Source organism: Chiloscyllium punctatum, chromosome 46, assembly GCF_047496795.1.
Source record: "Chiloscyllium punctatum isolate Juve2018m chromosome 46, sChiPun1.3, whole genome shotgun sequence".
In the NCBI taxonomy this organism is placed as follows: domain Eukaryota; kingdom Metazoa; phylum Chordata; class Chondrichthyes; order Orectolobiformes; family Hemiscylliidae; genus Chiloscyllium; species Chiloscyllium punctatum.
In genome coordinates this window covers 63,732,490-63,749,626 of record NC_092784.1, presented here as the reverse complement: position 1 = coordinate 63,749,626, position 17,137 = coordinate 63,732,490, and the positions used below count along the sequence as shown (strand labels likewise).

Here is a 17,137-nt window from a genome sequence, read left to right as displayed (position 1 = left end):
CTCAAACAGCAGTTTCTTAATGAATTATATAATCATTTTACTGGGAGGAGCATCCAGATAAGGCAGCATACATATTAATTGGGTGACCATCACAATCAGAGTGTCAATAGCGAAGATTGAACCATCTAGTGTTATACAATGAATGTTCTTAACTTTAACTGGCTTCACTTAGTGAATACTTTTCACCTTGTTAAACTGACCTTACATATTGAATGCTTCCAATATTGTTAAATGGCTCTACATAATGCTTTTTCACCATTACCCTTGCCTCCAGCACCCCATTGTTAACTGCAGGTTCTTAACTGTTCCGAGTCATGCTCAGCTGAACCTCTTGTTTCACAAAACTTAGAACTTAACTCTTTCCCAACCTGCTGATACCAGATATACATTCTCATTTCCATATCTTGAACTGGCCTTGGGAAGAGTCTCCTGCTCGCTGGAATTTTCCTGATGCCATCCCATTAAGTGGTATGAAGCTAGATTCCAAGTTTTCTTAAAAGGTACTGGGTGGGGGAGGGGGCGGTCTCAACTGCAGGACCAATCAGGCATTTCTCAGCTTGACAGCAGCAGCAGCAGGCTGTAAGGAACGGTAAGTCACAGTGTGTGTTTCAATGTGGATGCCTTCTTCCAAGAGTTTTTAAAATCATTAATTAAAAAATTAGTTTCATCTTCCAGGACATGTCACCAGACTGTTCCCCTATCCTAGCCTGCAGTTGGGTGCCCACAGTAGTCGCCAATGCCACTGGAAACTAGACAACAGGGAAATCCTTATCAGCCTCATTTAATCAGACTTGAGGTCCTGCCAGATCTTGATCACTTATCACATGTGGCTGGGGAGTCCTGTTGGTCAATCCTACCTCCACTGAAATGACCCAGCAGAATGGAGCGAGCTAACTCGACAGGGAGTAAAACCCTAGCTCAGCTATTGGAAACAGGCCTTATAGACTGGAAATATAAGCAGTCACCTTGATAGTAAAAGAATGGTGCCCTGAAATTATTTCCCTTTACCCTAATGAACATTGTAACTATAGTTGGACAGTAATCTCAACTTCCTAGAAATATCACATCCTGATTTGAACGCATACTGTTCTATCATCACAGGATCAGAGATCTGGTTATTTCCCCCCTTCCACCCACCCAGAACCAGACACAGTTGTTCAGGGTGAGGCCCTCCACCATAAAAAGAGAGAAATTAAAACTTCTGATCATGTCAACATCACTCAAATGCTGAGAACAAATCAGAAAACCTAGTCATCAGGGCTTTCTTCTGGGCTGAACTGAAATCCAGTCCCCACCAGAAATAACACCAAGTTCCCAATTGACAAGCATTAATTCTCTGTAACCCAATTGTGGGTTACATCGACGCTCATGATTTCCTCCTGACCTTTCTGCGAAAAAAAAAAGTGGTGCTCAGTGGGAAAGAACACCCTTGAGACTAGTGTTAGGTTTGTCTGTAAAATGTACAAAATCCCTACCCTCTGCAGTCTTTGATCAAACACTTTCAATGCCCAAGAATAAAAAAAAATCACATTTAAAAACTAAGTGAAAACACTAAGAAATGCATGTTGAGCAAACCAACAGGCAATGCCTTTTATCAAAAGGCAAATATTTCAACTTTCCTCACGGATGATTTTCTTCCACTTAGTGCTTTTTCCCTGCCCCCAAATCCAGCCAGATAATACAGACTATTCCAAAGTATCAAACCATATTTGTAACATTGTCTTGCTTCTCTTTCCACAGATACTGCCAGACTTGCTGAGCCCCTCCAGCACTCTGTCCTTAATCCAGGTACAGCCTTTGCTGAAATACCAATGAGCACTCCAGCTTTAGTTGAAACATTTCCTGATGTGTTGAGATAATCCTCTCAAAGATTAAAATTTCATTTTTACATTTTTGTGAAATTTTACTCACATTAGCCAAATTTTCCAAATCTAAAGAATCAGGACAAAAAAAATGTTAAAAATCACATAACACCACGTTATAGTCCGACAGGTTTATTGGGAAGCACTAGTTTTCGAAGCGCTGCTTCATCAGGCAGTTGTCACCTGATAAAGAAACAGTGCTTTTAAAGCTAGCACTTCCAAATAAACCTGTTGGACTATAACGGGGTGTTGTGATTTTTAACATTACCCACCCCAGTCCAACACCAACTCCTCCAAATCACTTCTTTATAATGTATTATCTTCAAGACCGATATCAGCTGAGAACAACCACACAATAGTGCCAAACTCTGATCTCCTGCTTCCCCAGTTTTTACAATTAATTCCAGCAGTTTCAGTTGCAGAAGGACTCAAGGTACCTACCAGGCCTAGACTCCAGTGCAACAATTTTCAAAAATAACCAATTAACTCATTGGGTTGTCTTAGTGACAAACTTCATGGTGCAGCTAAAGCAGAGAAGGATGTTCCATAATGCTTCCTGGTTGATGATATCAATATATTTGATTTTTACTAGAGGATATTTAGAGGTCACAGTTTAAGGATACAGGGTAGGCCATTTAAGACAGAGATGAGGAGAACTTTGTGAGCCTGTGGAATTCATTGTCACAAAGTGGCTGAGGCTAACACAATGGATGTTTCCAAGGAGTTAATTATCATTCTCAGGGCTGAAGCAATAACAGGATATGGGGAGGAGGCAGAAACTGGGGACTAAGTTGGATGATCAGCCATGATCATATTGAATATTAGAGCAGGCTTGAAGGGCCGAATGACCTACTCCTGCTCCTCGTTTCTATCCAGCCCTCCAATCCCCAGGATTCCCTCCAAGGATTCCTAAGAAATGAAATTTCTTAGGGTGACCAGCCAGAGGTTGTTGTGCACAATGGTATCAATGACATTGGTAGAAAGAGGGATGAGATCCTGTGTAGTGAGGACAGCGAGTTAGGAAAAAGGCTAAAGAGTAGGACCTTTAGGGTAGCAATCTCTGGATTACTATCAGTGCCACGCGCCAGTGAGGCAAGGAATAGAAAGACAGGAAAGATGAATGCATGGTTAAGCAGCTGGTGCAGGGAACAGGGTTTCAGGTTCTTGGATCTTTGGGGCCTCTTCTGGGGTAGGGGTGACCTGTACAAGAAGGATGGGTTGCACCTAAACTGAAGAGGAACCAAAATCCTTGCAGGGAGATTCACTAATGCGACTCTGGAAGATTTATACTCAAGTGCAGGGGCTTGGAATCAAAGCAGGTCAGCAATTGGAGGGATTGAGGGGACCAGAAAACAAAGAAAAGACAGGCAGACACAGGTTAATAAACATGATGGTACTAATGGGCTAAAGTATATTTATTTCAACTCAGAATTATGGGTCAGGCAAATAAGCTTAGAGTCTGTGTCAGCACATGAGACTATGATGTTGTGACCATTACAGAGATCTGGATAAGAGTGGGACAGGACTGTCAACACAAAGCTGCAGGATTTTAATTGTTTTAGATGAGATAGGGAAGGAGGTAAAAGAGTTGGAGGTGTTACATTATTTATCGGGGAGAATGTCAGTTGCACTCAGAATACATACTGGAAAGCTCATCTACTGAGGAAATATGGGTACAGCTCAAAAACAAGAAAGGTACAATCATTCTGATGGGACTATAGTATAGGCCCTCTTAACAGCCACCAGGACATCGACGAACAGATATGTTTGCAGAATATGAAAAAAATGCAAAAACAACAGGGTGACTAACTTCCCCAAGATTGACTGGTACTTCCTTAGAACACAAGGCTTAAATGGGGCAGAATTCAAGAGGGTTTCTTGAAACAGTAAATAGATAGTCCAAATGGAGGAGGTACCATACTGAATGTTGTATTGGCTAATGAGCCTAACCAGGCGACTGGCCTTTCAATGGGAGCACATTTTGGAAATAGTGATTATAACTCCTTAAATTTTAAGAAAACTATGAATAAAGGATGAGTCAGGACCTTGTGGGAAGGTATTAAATTGGAGGAGGGCAAACTTAGAAAGTAGTATTAGGCAGGAGCTAGGGAATGTTAATTGGGAGGAGCTGTTATCGGGCAAGTCCACATTTCACATTTGGGAGCTGTTCAAAGTTGTGATCGGAGTTCAGGACTGGCATGATCCAGTAAGAAGAAAGGACAAGGATGGCAAGGTATAGGACCCGTGGATAATGAGGGAGGTTGTGAATTTAGTCAAAAATAAAAAAATGCATATGTAAGGTTCAGGAAGCTAAAAATTGGACAGAGCATTTGCGAATATAAAGAAAGTAGGAAAGTATTCAAGCAGGCAATTAGGAGAGTAAGAAGGGGCCTTGGTAAGTAGGGTGAAAGAGAAACCCAAGGCATTCTATACATATATTAAAAGCAAGCGGATAACTAGGGAGAAGGTAGGACCACTGCAGGATAAAGAAGGGAACTTGTGCTTGGAGGCAGAAGATGTGGGTCAGATCTTCAATGAGCACTTTGTGTCAGTATCCACTCACAAGGAGGAATGGAAGACAGCAATATTAGTGTGGGGCACACTAATATGATAGGGCAGTTTGAGATCTAGAAGTGGTGTTAGGTCTCTTGAAGAACATTAATGTAGATAAGATCCCAGTGCTTGCTTCAGGTTATTAATAGGGGCTGGGACTTTGACCAAGAATTTTGTCTCCTCGCTAGTCACTGGAGAGGTCCCGAAGGGCTGGCAAGTAGCTAATGTTATTCCACTGCTCAAGAAGAGAAATAGGGATAAGCAAGGAAACTATAGACCGGTGAGTCTCACCTCAGTGGCTAAGAAGCTACTGGAGAGGATTTACACCCATTTGGAAGAGCATGGCCCAACTGGGGGCAATCAGCATGGTTTTGTGCAGGGCCAGCCATACCTTAACTTGAGTGAATTTTCGGGAGATGACGAAGGATAGAGCAATGGATGTTGTTCACAAGGATTTTAGTAAAGCTTTCAACAAGGTCAGCTCATCCAGAAGATTAAGATGCATGGGATCCATGACGACGTGGCTGCTTGGATTTAGAACTGGCTTGCCCAGAAAATACAGTAGTGGAGGAATGGTGCTTTTCTGGCCGACGGTCCATGACTGGTGATGTTCCGTAGGGATCCATACTGGGACCTCTGCTGGTTATGTGACTTGGATGAAAACAGAGGGATGGATTGGTAAGTTTGCAGACGACACAAGGTTCAGTGAATTTGTGAATAGTGTAAAACATTGTCAAAGGATATAGCAGGATAAGGATAAGTTTAAATATAGATGTACAAATGGCAGATGGAATTTAATCCTGGCAAGTATAAGGTGTTGCACTTTATGAGATCAAATATGAAGGAAAGTATACAGTTAATGGCAGGACCCCGACCAGAATTGATGTATAGAGGGATCATGAGGTTCAAATCCATAGCTACCTAAAAGTGGCCACGCAAGTCGATAGGGTGGTAAAGGCATCCAATGACATGCTTATCTTTACTGGCTGGGGCATTAAGGACAAGAGTCAGGATGTCATGTTGAACCTTTAAAAGATTTTGGTCAGGCAGTTAGAGTGTTGAGTTGCATTCAAGTGGCCACATTGCAAGAAGGATGTGGAGACTTTCGGGAGGGTGCAGAAGAGGTTTACCAGGATGCTGTCTGGATTAGAGAGTATAAACTATAAAGGAGAGGCTAGAAAAACTAGGATGTTTTCTCTTGAGCGATGAAGGCAGAGAGAATCAAAGAAAATGTGGGGCAATTTTGTTTTGCACAAGAGTGGTATGAGTCTGGAAGGCACTGTTAAAGGTGCTGGCAGAGGCAAATAGGTAGGGGCATTTAAAGGGCTGTTAGATAAGCACATGAATAAGCAAAGAAGGGAGGGATATAGACCAAAGGCAGCAGAAGGGATTAGTTTAAATTTGGCATCATGTACTGTACAACATGGGCCGAAGAGCCTGTTCCTGTGCTGTACAGTTCTAAGTTTGAAGAACCTAGAATTTTATTTGTCGGAAAGAACGTGCTGAATTCTGTCTAAAACACAACTGTGGTTTCTGGTTCCACCATTCATAGCAGTAATCCATTCCATATTTTTTTTTGAAAAAAATCTTCCTTCTGTAATTCTTGCTTCCTTTAACTGCCCTTTGTAATAGTAACTGCATTTCCAAAGAAACAAGACGAACTTCTTTGGGAACAGAGAAGTATAGGATGCTTGTTATGAACAATTCCCCTTAGTTTGAGTTAACTGTCCCAGCCTGCATGCTCAACTGAAATCTAGGTCTGAAGTGTTGTTTTGTTCATGCAGTTTGGGCAAGGATCGATGATTGAGGGTGACTCAAGGAAAAATCTGGATGATTTAACAACTGGAGGCAAGACATGTTTCCGGATGTAATTTTGCTGCAACAAACAAGGCAGGTAGAAACTTGTTGCCTGCACTACACAGTCATTCCTGGCACCACAAGTAGTTACCAAAGGCAAATACAGACAATTATCAACAGCTTTCAGTATTTTGTCTCAACTGTTTCAGTACAGATGTCTGTCACGCCCAGTACTCAAGAAGAAAAACAAGCACATATTAATATTCCCAGTTAACCATAAGTTGTCTGTAATATTTGACAAGATATCACTAAAGTGGTAACAGAGTTGTTAGCCGACTTTCTTTATTCAATGCAACCCAAGTAAAAGTTTCACTTATCTTTGAAACAAGCTGGTTTTCAGTTTACCTTATGTTAAAGGCACTATTTAATGAGCCTCACTTAGCTGCACTGACGTCTTCTCTCTCAGATGGTTATAATGCAGACTAACAGTCTGAAACAGAACCCAGGAAATTGCCTACTGTGGGAAACATCATTTTCCAGATGAACAAAATGACTAATTACAATCGGATAGAACTCCCAATAGCTAAAGCAAACAGGGGTATCTAAAAGGTGCGGTAAGGCATTACACTAACAACTCTGTTTAAGCATTTTGCCTGTCAAAATATTTCTACTAAATTTTCAAATTAAATAATAAAATTAATTGCTCAATTTGTGTTGGAGGTTTGCAATTAACTTAATTCCAGTGGCCACTGACGAGTAGGATGCATTCAATCCTCTCTCCAAGTGTTTAATAACACAGCTGTCTGGCTATAAACTGGAAACCTGGTTTGCATTCGAGTTAGGATGGTTGACAAGTAATCAATGTGAACTATTTATGATGATAAAAAACACAGCACCAATAAAAGGTAAAGAAGAACTATTTCCTCTGGTTAGTCAATCAAGAAAAAGGGAATACTCTTAAAACTAGACAATCAAGGAGTGATCCACTTCTTCACAGAAAAAGTTGAGAGAACCGAACATTAGCTCTGCATCCTGGAGTTCAACTGAAACAGCTGGGACTGAGATCAAGAGATCTACACAGCCTAAGGATAAAGAATATGTAGCAAAGACAGGTAAATTAAGCTGAGGTACAAATCTAACTGTTTGGCAGAACAAGCTCAAGAGGCTGACAGAGCCTAGTCTTATATTGTGGATGGAAAAAGTGAGGACTGCAGATGCTGGAGATCAGAGCTGAGAATGTGTTGCTGGAAAAGCGCAGCAGGTCAGGCAGCATCCCAAGGAGCAGGAGAATCGACGTTTCGGGCATAAGCCCTTCTTCAGGAATGTGGAAAGTGTGTCCAGCAGGCTAAGATAAAAAGGTAGGGAGGAGGGACTTGGGGGAGGGGCGTTGGAAATGCGATAGGTGGAGGGAGGTCAAGGTGAGGGTGATAGGCCGGAGTGGGGTGGGGGCGGAGAGGTCAGGAAGAAGATTGCAGGTTAGGAAGGCGGTGCTAAGTTCGAGGGATTCGACTGAGACAGGGAGGGGAGTTGAAGAGTTGAGCTACGAGGTGGTTGGGTTGGTTGGTCCGGGTGTCCCAGAGGTGTTCTCTGAAACGTTCCGCAAGTAGGCGGCCTGTCTCCCCAATATAGAGGAGGCCACATCGGGTGCAGCGGATGCAATAGATGATGTGTGTGGAGGTGCAGGTGAATTTGTTGCGGATATGGAAGGATCCCTTGGGGCCTTAGAGGGAAGTAAGGTGGGGGGGTGGGGGGGGGGGGGGGGGGGGGGGAGGAAGGAGGTGTGGGCGCAAATTTTGCATTTCTTGCGGTTGCAGGGGAAGGTGCCGGGAGTGGAGGTTGGGTTGGTGGGGGGGTGTGGACCTGACGAGGGAGTCACGAAGGGAGTGGTCTTTTCGGAACGCTGATAGGGGAGGGGGGGGGGGGGGGGAAATATATTTCCGCCACCTCCAAACGGACCCAACCACCCTGTAGCTCAACACTTCAACTCCCCCTCCCACTCCCACTCCACCAAGGACATGCAGGTCCTTGGACTCCTCCATCGCCAGACCATAGCAACACGACAGTTGGAGGAAGAGCGCCTCATCTTCCGCCTAGGAACCCTCCAATCACAAGGGATGAACTCATTTCTCCAGTTTCCTTATTTCCCCTCCCCCCACCTTGTCTCAGTCAAATCCCTCGAACTCAGCATCACCTTCCTAACCTGCAATCTTCTTCCTGACCTTTCCGCCCCCACCTTGACCTCCCTCCCTATCGCATTTCCAATGCCCCTCCCCCAAGTCCCTCCTCCCTACCTTTTATCTTAGCCTACTGGACACACTTTCCTCATTCCTGAAGAAGGGCTTATGCCCAAAACGTCGATTCTCCTGTTCCTTGGATGCTGCCTGACCTGCTGCGCTTTTCCAGCAACACATTTTCAGCTCTGTATTGTGGATAACTGACTGATTAACCAACAAACAAAATATCTTTGTTTCTGTTATGGTTTCTGCATCATGTCATCAGTGAGTATTAAGAAAATTATATACTGGATTAGTGGTGCTGGAAGAGCACAGCAGTTCAGGCAGCATCCAACGAGCAGCGAAATCAACGTTTCGGGCAAAAGCCCTTCATCAGGAATACCTCATTAAGAAAATTATGTTGACCATAACAACTATACACTTGAATTATCACATCAAAATTAGCCAGATATACTAATTTCAATCTGATCCCTACCTAGGGACACTGACATTTTTAAAAAGCATAAAAATATTGAATACACTGTCAAAACACCAGCTACAGCTCAAGTTGTACCTCAACACAATAACAGATCAGAGCCAAGTTGACTGGCTCCAAATATTAATTCTGAATAACCTGGAATTTATGCCTTTTCAGATAATATTCTGAACGCTGTGTTCTCAAACTCCCAGTAATACTATGATCGTGCAGAGATCACAAAATAATCTTGAATGAGTGACATTCCACCAGTCAACACAATTGTCATTTCAGTTATGTCTTTGCTAATGTTTGAGCTTTAATTTTGATTGCTAGCAAATCTTAACCAAGGCAGGGTAGGGGCACAAGAGACATCACAACAGTGCAGCTCCAGGAATTGGAAAAAGTCAACCAGGATATCTGTTCCCAGTCACTATTCAGTTATCATTTACTGGAAGTGTAAATGTATGAACATCAGGAAAAACATGACTGGACCTGGCTATGATGTCTCCATAGTAAAACCTCAGACTGATATTTGAAGATTGGTCACTTGGATGACATATGGTAGGGAGGCTGACATCAGTGCAATTGAACATCAACAGGAAACTGTACCTTTAGGACAGTAAGAAATCTGATACAACAAATTAATCTAAATCTTAACAGCAGACAGGGTGACTGTGAGATCTGGCCAGATTACAGTGACTACCTTCACCAAGTATTACATATGTTAATAAAGTCCTGACGGGTGAGGCTGGACAGTCTCTCTTCATGATAGCACTGATGCCAGAGTGAAGCTAAGCCATTCTTCACAGGAATAGATACAACTGATTAATACTGATACCATCATCTCCAGTTGATATTCATTCAGGGGATGGAAGAAAACTACAAGTGGTAGCCATCCTATATTAGAAACATTTCAATAAAGTCCATCTTGGAAAATTTACGTCCACGTAGCTCAAAACATCAGAACAATGATCTTTGAAATCTAACTACACTGAGGGGAGTAATGCAAACTCCCAGGAAACCAACTGTATTTCACATGGTCATATTTCAGCTTTTCAGTTAATTCCCCTGTATGAAAAGTTACATTTTCTTCAAATGTTAACAGTAGTTAATGACTAAGCAAATCGGAAGGCTTGTGAAATATATGGTGTATTCAATATTTAAAAGCCAGATGAGACATGTTGAAACACTATTGGCCAATTATTACAATTTGCTGCACTTGGAGTTTAAAGGCTCAATGATCTTTGTCACTTTTCACAAAAGGTCTCAAAGATTAGAAAGAAAGGATTTTCAATTTAAATACAAACAGAGAAAAGCAAGTAAGAACTTCAGGCCAGGTACCTAGTTGGAACCTACATTATCCGTTTTCATTGAAATGCTGACAAACTTAGCAAGAAGCAAGCAACTCATAGCAAGAAAAACATTAACCTAAAAATTGTCAGAAATACTCAGCAGTACAGATCTACCAACTGTCAAAAAAAACAAGATTATACAGTGGATTTCTTTAAAATGAAAAGGACCCAGTAGAAAACAATCAAGACAACATACATCTGATTGCACCCTGATGATTAAAAACATCATTTTGAATTTCTTCAATGCAGGGAATGTTCATGTGAACTTTTACTTTTGAGGAAAATTAAAACAGCAACATGTTTTCCACTATACTGTTCTGACTGCAAAACAAGTGACATTCTCAATTTTCACTCAAGAACCGAGTCTTCCATTTGTCTTGGAAAATGTGACTCACTTCACATTATTCTTTCAATTCCTCAGGTTCAGAAAATAGAGTGTGACCTCAAGAACCGGTGGCCAGAGTGTAGTCTTCTGGATCAGGAGGGTTGGGGTTCAGCTGGAGTAAGATCCTGGGGGCTTGGAGCCGAGGTTTGGACCCTGGGGTTTGGGGAATGAGGTCCTAGGGTGGGGTTTACAACCTGGTTCTGCAGTGTGGTCCTGAGGATGATGTTTTAGACCCTGGAGTTGAAAAGTGTGGCACTGGAAAAGCACAGCAAGTCAGGTAGTATCCAAGGAGAGTCTATATTTCAGGCATAAGCCCTTCATTAGGAATGAGGGAGAGGAAGGGGGCTGGAAGATAAATAGGGCAGTGGGGGGGGGGGGGGGGGAGGGAGAGAAGAAAGAGAGAGGGGGGTAACTGGGAAGACAATAAGTGGATGCAGGTGGGGGTAATAGTGATAGGTCAGTGGAGAGGGTGGAGCAGATAGGAAGAAAGGAAGATGGACAGGTCAAGAGGGTGGTGCAGAGTTGGAGGAAGGGAGATGTGGAAACTGGTGAAGTTGTTGTTGATCCCATGTGGTTGAAGATAAAGTGTTCTTCCTCCAGGTGGCTTGGATTTGGCAGTTGAGACTGCCCAGGGCCTGCATGTCCTTGGGGGAGCAGGAGAGGGGAGTTGAAGTGGTTGGCCACAGGGCAGTTTAGTGCATTTGGACCCTGAAGTTCAGTGGGTAAGGTCTTGAGGACCATGTCCTGGAATTTAGACCTAGATCTGGAATGAGATCCTGGTGGCTAGAGGCAGAGATTAAGCAGGTGGAGTCCTCAGGACCATAGGCTCATGTATAAAGGAGGGAGGGGGGGGGGGGAGGGAGGAGAGGATTGAGGTCCATGGTCTGGAGGGCGAGGCCCTGGGGACCATGGTCTGGGAGTGGGGATGAGGTCCTGGGGAGGGTGTGAGGGTGAGGTTCATGGTCTGCGGGGGAGGAGAGGTCCTGGGGTCCATTGGGGGGGGGGGGGGGGGGGAGGTAAGGTCCAAGGTCTGGGGGTTGAGGTCCTGGAGTCCATTGTCTGGGGGGTGGGGGGGGAGATCCATGGTCTGGGGATTGGGGTGAGGTCCAAGGTCTGAGGAGTGAGGTCCTGGAGTCCATTGTCTGGGGGGTGGGGGGGGGAGATCCATGGTCTGGGGATTGGGGTGAGGTCCAAGGTCTGGGGGTTGAGGTCCTGGAGTCCATTGTCTGGGGGGTGGGGGGGGAGATCCATGGTCTGGGGATTGGGGTGAGGTCCAAGGTCTGGGGGTTGAGGTCCTGGAGTCCATTGTCTGGGGGGTGGGGGGGGGGGATCCATGGTCTGGGGATTGGGGTGAGGTCCAAGGTCTGGGGGTTGAGGTCCTGGAGTCCATTGTCTGGGGGGTGGGGGGGGGGATCCATGGTCTGGGGATTGGGGTGAGGTCCAAGGTCTGGGGGTTGAGGTCCTGGAGTCCATTGTCTGGGGGGTGGGGGGGGGAGATCCATGGTCTGGGGATTGGGGTGAGGTCCAAGGTCTGAGGAGTGAGGTCCTGGGGTCCATGGTCTTGGGGGTAATGTGTTCAGGAGCCCGGGTCTCCCTGAGTAGATTATAAAAACACAGACACATAGAGACACAATAACTAACCTTGCAGTTGCTCACTACCCGCCATGACGGCGGCCGCCGCCTTCTCCTCCCGCGGGTCCGGCTCCGGGTCCAGCTGCTCGCGCTCTCTCTCCGTCACAAATCCACGGTACCATCCGTGGGCGGGACTGACAGTGCGACTGTCCAATCAGTAACGAGGGGGGGTTCCACATCGCGAGACCAACCAATAGGTATCTGAAGATTGGTGGACCCTCCGATTGACATTCTAACTGCCCAATTATCAGAGAGGGGTGGGTCACAAGCTTGTCCCGTTACTCTGCTGGAATGCATTCCCTAGTGTTCCAACCGCACCCTCCAAATATACAGCCTTGTAAAAACTAAGCTATTGATAGGATCTCAACTCCAACACTGCAAAACCTTTACAAGTCCCAAACAATATAAGGGAGGGAATTCAGCCCCTCATATCCGTGTTAGCTCTTTCAAAAAAACTATCTACTAATTCCAAATCCCACCCTTTCCCTCGGGTTCAGCAAAATTTGCCTGTGTTGAAGTGTCCATCCAATTCAAGCTTTGAAACATCTTGCAGCCTTCTTGAACAGTAAGTCATAAGCTTAACCTATGCAGACAGAATGGACATACTGGGGGGTTTGTAAGAGGCAGAGAGGCTGACTAGGGATATGATTGAAACGTGTAAAATTATGAGGGGCAGAGATTGAAACGACGGGGAAAATCCTTTACCCTTCGTGGAGGAATCAATGACGGGGTGGGAGGGGGCAGGGGAATGGGGATGTATAGATGTCAAGGAAAGGAGAACCTGTGAAGAAAGACTTTTCACCTGGCCTGGTAGTGGGAATCTGGAACTCATTGCGTGTAAGGGTGGTAGAGGCAGAAACCCTCATAACATTTAAGAAGTAGATAGATATGCACTTGCAAAGCCAAGGGGTACACAATTATGGGCCAAGTGCTGGAAAATGGGATTACAATAATGAGATGGTTGTTTTTGTTTGACATGGAGGTGATGGGCCAAAGGACCTTTCTCTGTGCTGAGATCTGTGACTCTAAATTCCCTTGCAGTTTGGTGTCATCAGCAAACTTGGAAATATTACAATTAGTCCTCATATTCAAATCATTGACATGGATTGTTGTAGTCCTAGCATTGATCGTTATGGGACCCCAGTGTAACATCCTATTAGGTTAGATTCCCTTCAGTGTGGAAACCGACTCTCTGAAGAATAACTCACCCAGACCCATTTCCCTCTGACTAATGCACCTAACACTATGGGCAATTTAACATGGCTAATTCACCTGACCTGCACATCTTTGGACTGTGGGAGGAAACCATAGTGCCCAGAGGAAACCCATGCAGACACTGGGAGAATGTGCAAACTCCACACACAGACAATTGTCCGAGGTGGGAATTGAACCAGGGTCCCTGGCGCTGTGAGGCAGTAGTGCTAACCACTGAGCCACCATGCCGCTGTGCCTGAGAATGATCCATTTATTCCCACCCTCTGCTTTCTATTGACCAATTGTCAATCCATAATATTATATTTGACCCAAATCGGATGTGTCCTAATTTTATTTACTAACGTCATGTGTGAGATCTTAGCCAACACATTTTGAAAATCCAAATACATCAAATCCATTGATTCTCAGCTATGTATGCTACAAGTAACATCAGGTCAGGAAATTTATCAACCCTCAATCCAAATTTTCCAATTACTATTCTTTACTAGTGGGTTTTGAGAAGATTTGTAGCTCTGGTTGAAGTTCTGGATGTAGGTTTGCTCACTGATCTGGAAGGTTCATTTCCAGGCATTTTGTCTGCCCTACTAGGTAACATCTTCAGTGGGCAAAAGTGAGGACTGCAGATGCTGGAAATCAGAGTTTAGATCAGAGTGGTTCTGGAAAAGCACAGCAGGTCAGGCAGCATCCAAGGAGCAGGAAAATCAATGTTTTCGGCAAAAGCCCTTCACCAGGGCTTCCTGATGAAGGGCTTTTGCCCGAAACGTCAATTTTCCTGCTCCTCAGATGCTGCCTGACGTGCTGCGCTTTTCCAGTACCACTCTGATCTAACATCTTCAGTGGGCCTCAGGCGAAGCACTGTACACGATTCCTGCTTTTTATTTATATGTTTGGGCTTCTTTGGGTTGGTGTTGTTATTTACTGTGGTGATGTCATTTCCTGTTCTTTTTTCTCAGGGGGTGGTAGATGGGGTCTAACTCGATGTGTTTGTTGGTAGAGTTTTGGTTGGAATGCCATGCTTCTAGGAATTTTTCATGTGTGTCTCTATTTGGCTTGTCCTAAGATGGATGTGTTGTCCCAGTCAAAGTGGTGTCCTTCCTTATCTGTATGTAAAGATACTCGTGAGAGAGGGTCATGTCGTTTTGTGGCTAGTTAGTATTCATGTTTCCTGGTGGCTAGTTTTCTGCCTGTTTGTCCAATGTAGTGTTTGTCACAGTTCTTGCAAGGTATTTTGTGCACATCCAGAAACCCTAACTACTCTCCCCTACATCAAGGACATCTTAGAAATGAATGTCAGACTACTCAGACCCCTTGGCATCATGGTAGCCCACAAACCCACTAACACACTAAAACAGCAGCTAATGAACTTGAAGGATCCTATACAGACAAGCAAAACTAATGTCATTTACAAACTACTGTGCAAGAACTGTAACAAACACTATGTTTTCTGCCTGTTTGTCCAGTAGAGTAGTTATGGTTTCTGGACATGCACAAAATACCTTGCAAGAACTGTGACAAACACTACATTAGACAAACAGGCAGAAAACTAGCCACCAGGATACATGAATACTAACTAGCCACAAAACAACATGACCCTCTCTCACTGGTATCCTTACATACAGATAAGGAAGGACACCACTTCGACTGTGACAACACATCCATCTTAGGACAAACCAAACAGAGACACGCATGAGAATTCCTAGAAGCATGGCATTCCAACCAGAACTCAATCAACAAACACATCGAGTTAGACCCCATCTACTACCCCCCCCCGAGAAAAAGAACAAGAAATGACATCACCAGCCCAAAGAAACCCAAACAAATAAATAGAAAGCGGGAATCGTAGAGTGCTCCGCCTGACTCCAACTGAAGATGTTACCTAGTAGGTTACGAAACATCTGGAAATTAATCTTCCAGGTCTTTAAGTATTAATTTATTCCAGCTCTTCATTGACAAAAGTCACTTAGTCATCTTATTTTTCTGGGACATTTTCTGTATTGTCTTTGATGAACACAGACACTGTCATTTCCCTGTTCTCCAGTATAAATTGTTCCATCTCTAACTGTATTGGTCCTATATTTGTCCTTGTTAATCTTTTTTTTCTTTCACATTTCACTGGAAGGTTAATGGATAATCTAATAAAACATTCAAATAATGAAGTGACATGATCAAATCATCAGCTGGTTCTAGTATTCAGCAACAAAAATGGTAAACAAATTCCATAACTTCTGCTACAAGAAACATAAGCACAGGAGCAGACAATTTAGCTCCACAAGTCTGTTTAATCATTTGACGAAATCATGGTTGATATGTACCTTTTTTCCACATGTCCACCTAGACTTTATTATCTTTAATATCCTTGGCTAGCAAGAATCTACCAATCTCTGGTGAAAATAGTTTTAACTCTGCTAAGTTAACTCAAAGTTATTACAAGAATACAGCTCTTCCTTAAGGCTTTTCCCTGCCTGGTTGACACTCGGTGATTACAAAGTTGAATAAAGAAGTATATTCATTGAGAGGTTCCATTTCACTGAGAAGACTTCAAGCTAATCCATATTCAACAACTTGCTCTGAAAACTCTGCTCACATTTTGACAGTTTCAAACTACTGGCCCATCTGATCAAGATCCTGCTGTAATCTGAGGTAACCTTCTTCGCTGTCCACTATACCTCCAATTTTGATTTCATCTGCAAACTTACTAATTATACCTCTTATGCTCACATCCAAACCATTTATATAAATGACGATAAGTAGTGGACCTAGCACCGATCCTTGTGGCACTCCGCTGTTCTCAGGCCTCCAGTCTGAAAAACAACCCCCCACCACCACCCTCTGTCTTCTACCTTTGAGCCAGTTCTGTATCCAAATGGCTAGTTCTCCTTGTATTCCATGAGATCTAATCTTGCTAACCAGTCTCCCATGAGAAACCAAATCTTAAAAAAAACAAACAAATCACCTTTAACTTTATATCCACCAAGGAATGGAAGCCTAGTTTATGTAACTTCTCCTTAAGAAAGAACCCTTGGAACTCTCATAACATTCCAGTAAACCTGCAGACCATTCCATCTAATGCCAATATTTCCTTATGTATAATGCCCAGAACTATACACTGAATGTAGCCTAACCAGGGTTTTGTTTAGTTGCAACTCAACTTCATTATTTTAGCCCTTGCATAATTAAAACTAAAATTTCATTAGTGTACTTGATTGTTCCTTTCCTGTAACCTTTACCTTTTGAAATGTAATTTGTGTACACAGATCCCTGAATCTCTTTGGTCTTCCACTGTTTGGATTTATCCCTTCTGGGTCCAATATGGATGATTTCACAGTTCAAATCCATATGCCACACTTCTGTTCACTCACTCAAGCTAACGGTGTCTCCTCTGTACTTTCAGCTCCCGTTTACACCACTTACTATGCCACTCAACTTTGTTCCATCAGAAAACCTGGATGTATAGCTCTCAAATATGCTATCCCAAGTCATTAATAAACATAGCGACTAGTTGAGGCCTTACCACAGATCGTTGTGGTATACCACTCTACTTGAAAAGGGATTGAATAGTAGCTTGGAAAATAAAAACATGAAAGCTAAGAGGGAACAACCAGAGTGATGGGATTAAACATAGTGGCTTGTGGGCAAAAATGTTCATAAAT

The 17,137-nt window shown here is 43.5% G+C and overlaps 1 protein-coding gene across 1 annotated transcript in view; it reads right to left on the bottom strand.

Moving 5' to 3' along the window:
- Positions 1–12,392, bottom strand: part of LOC140468229 (choline transporter-like protein 2) — an 89,624-nt gene extending 77,232 nt beyond the window's left edge. Inside the window, exon 1 of the mRNA XM_072564491.1 lies at positions 12,282–12,392. Within this exon, the coding sequence (XP_072420592.1) occupies positions 12,282–12,306 (25 nt within the window). The 5' untranslated portion in view covers positions 12,307–12,392. The remainder of the gene's footprint in view (positions 1–12,281) is intronic.
- Positions 12,393–17,137: the final 4,745 nt, after the last annotated feature.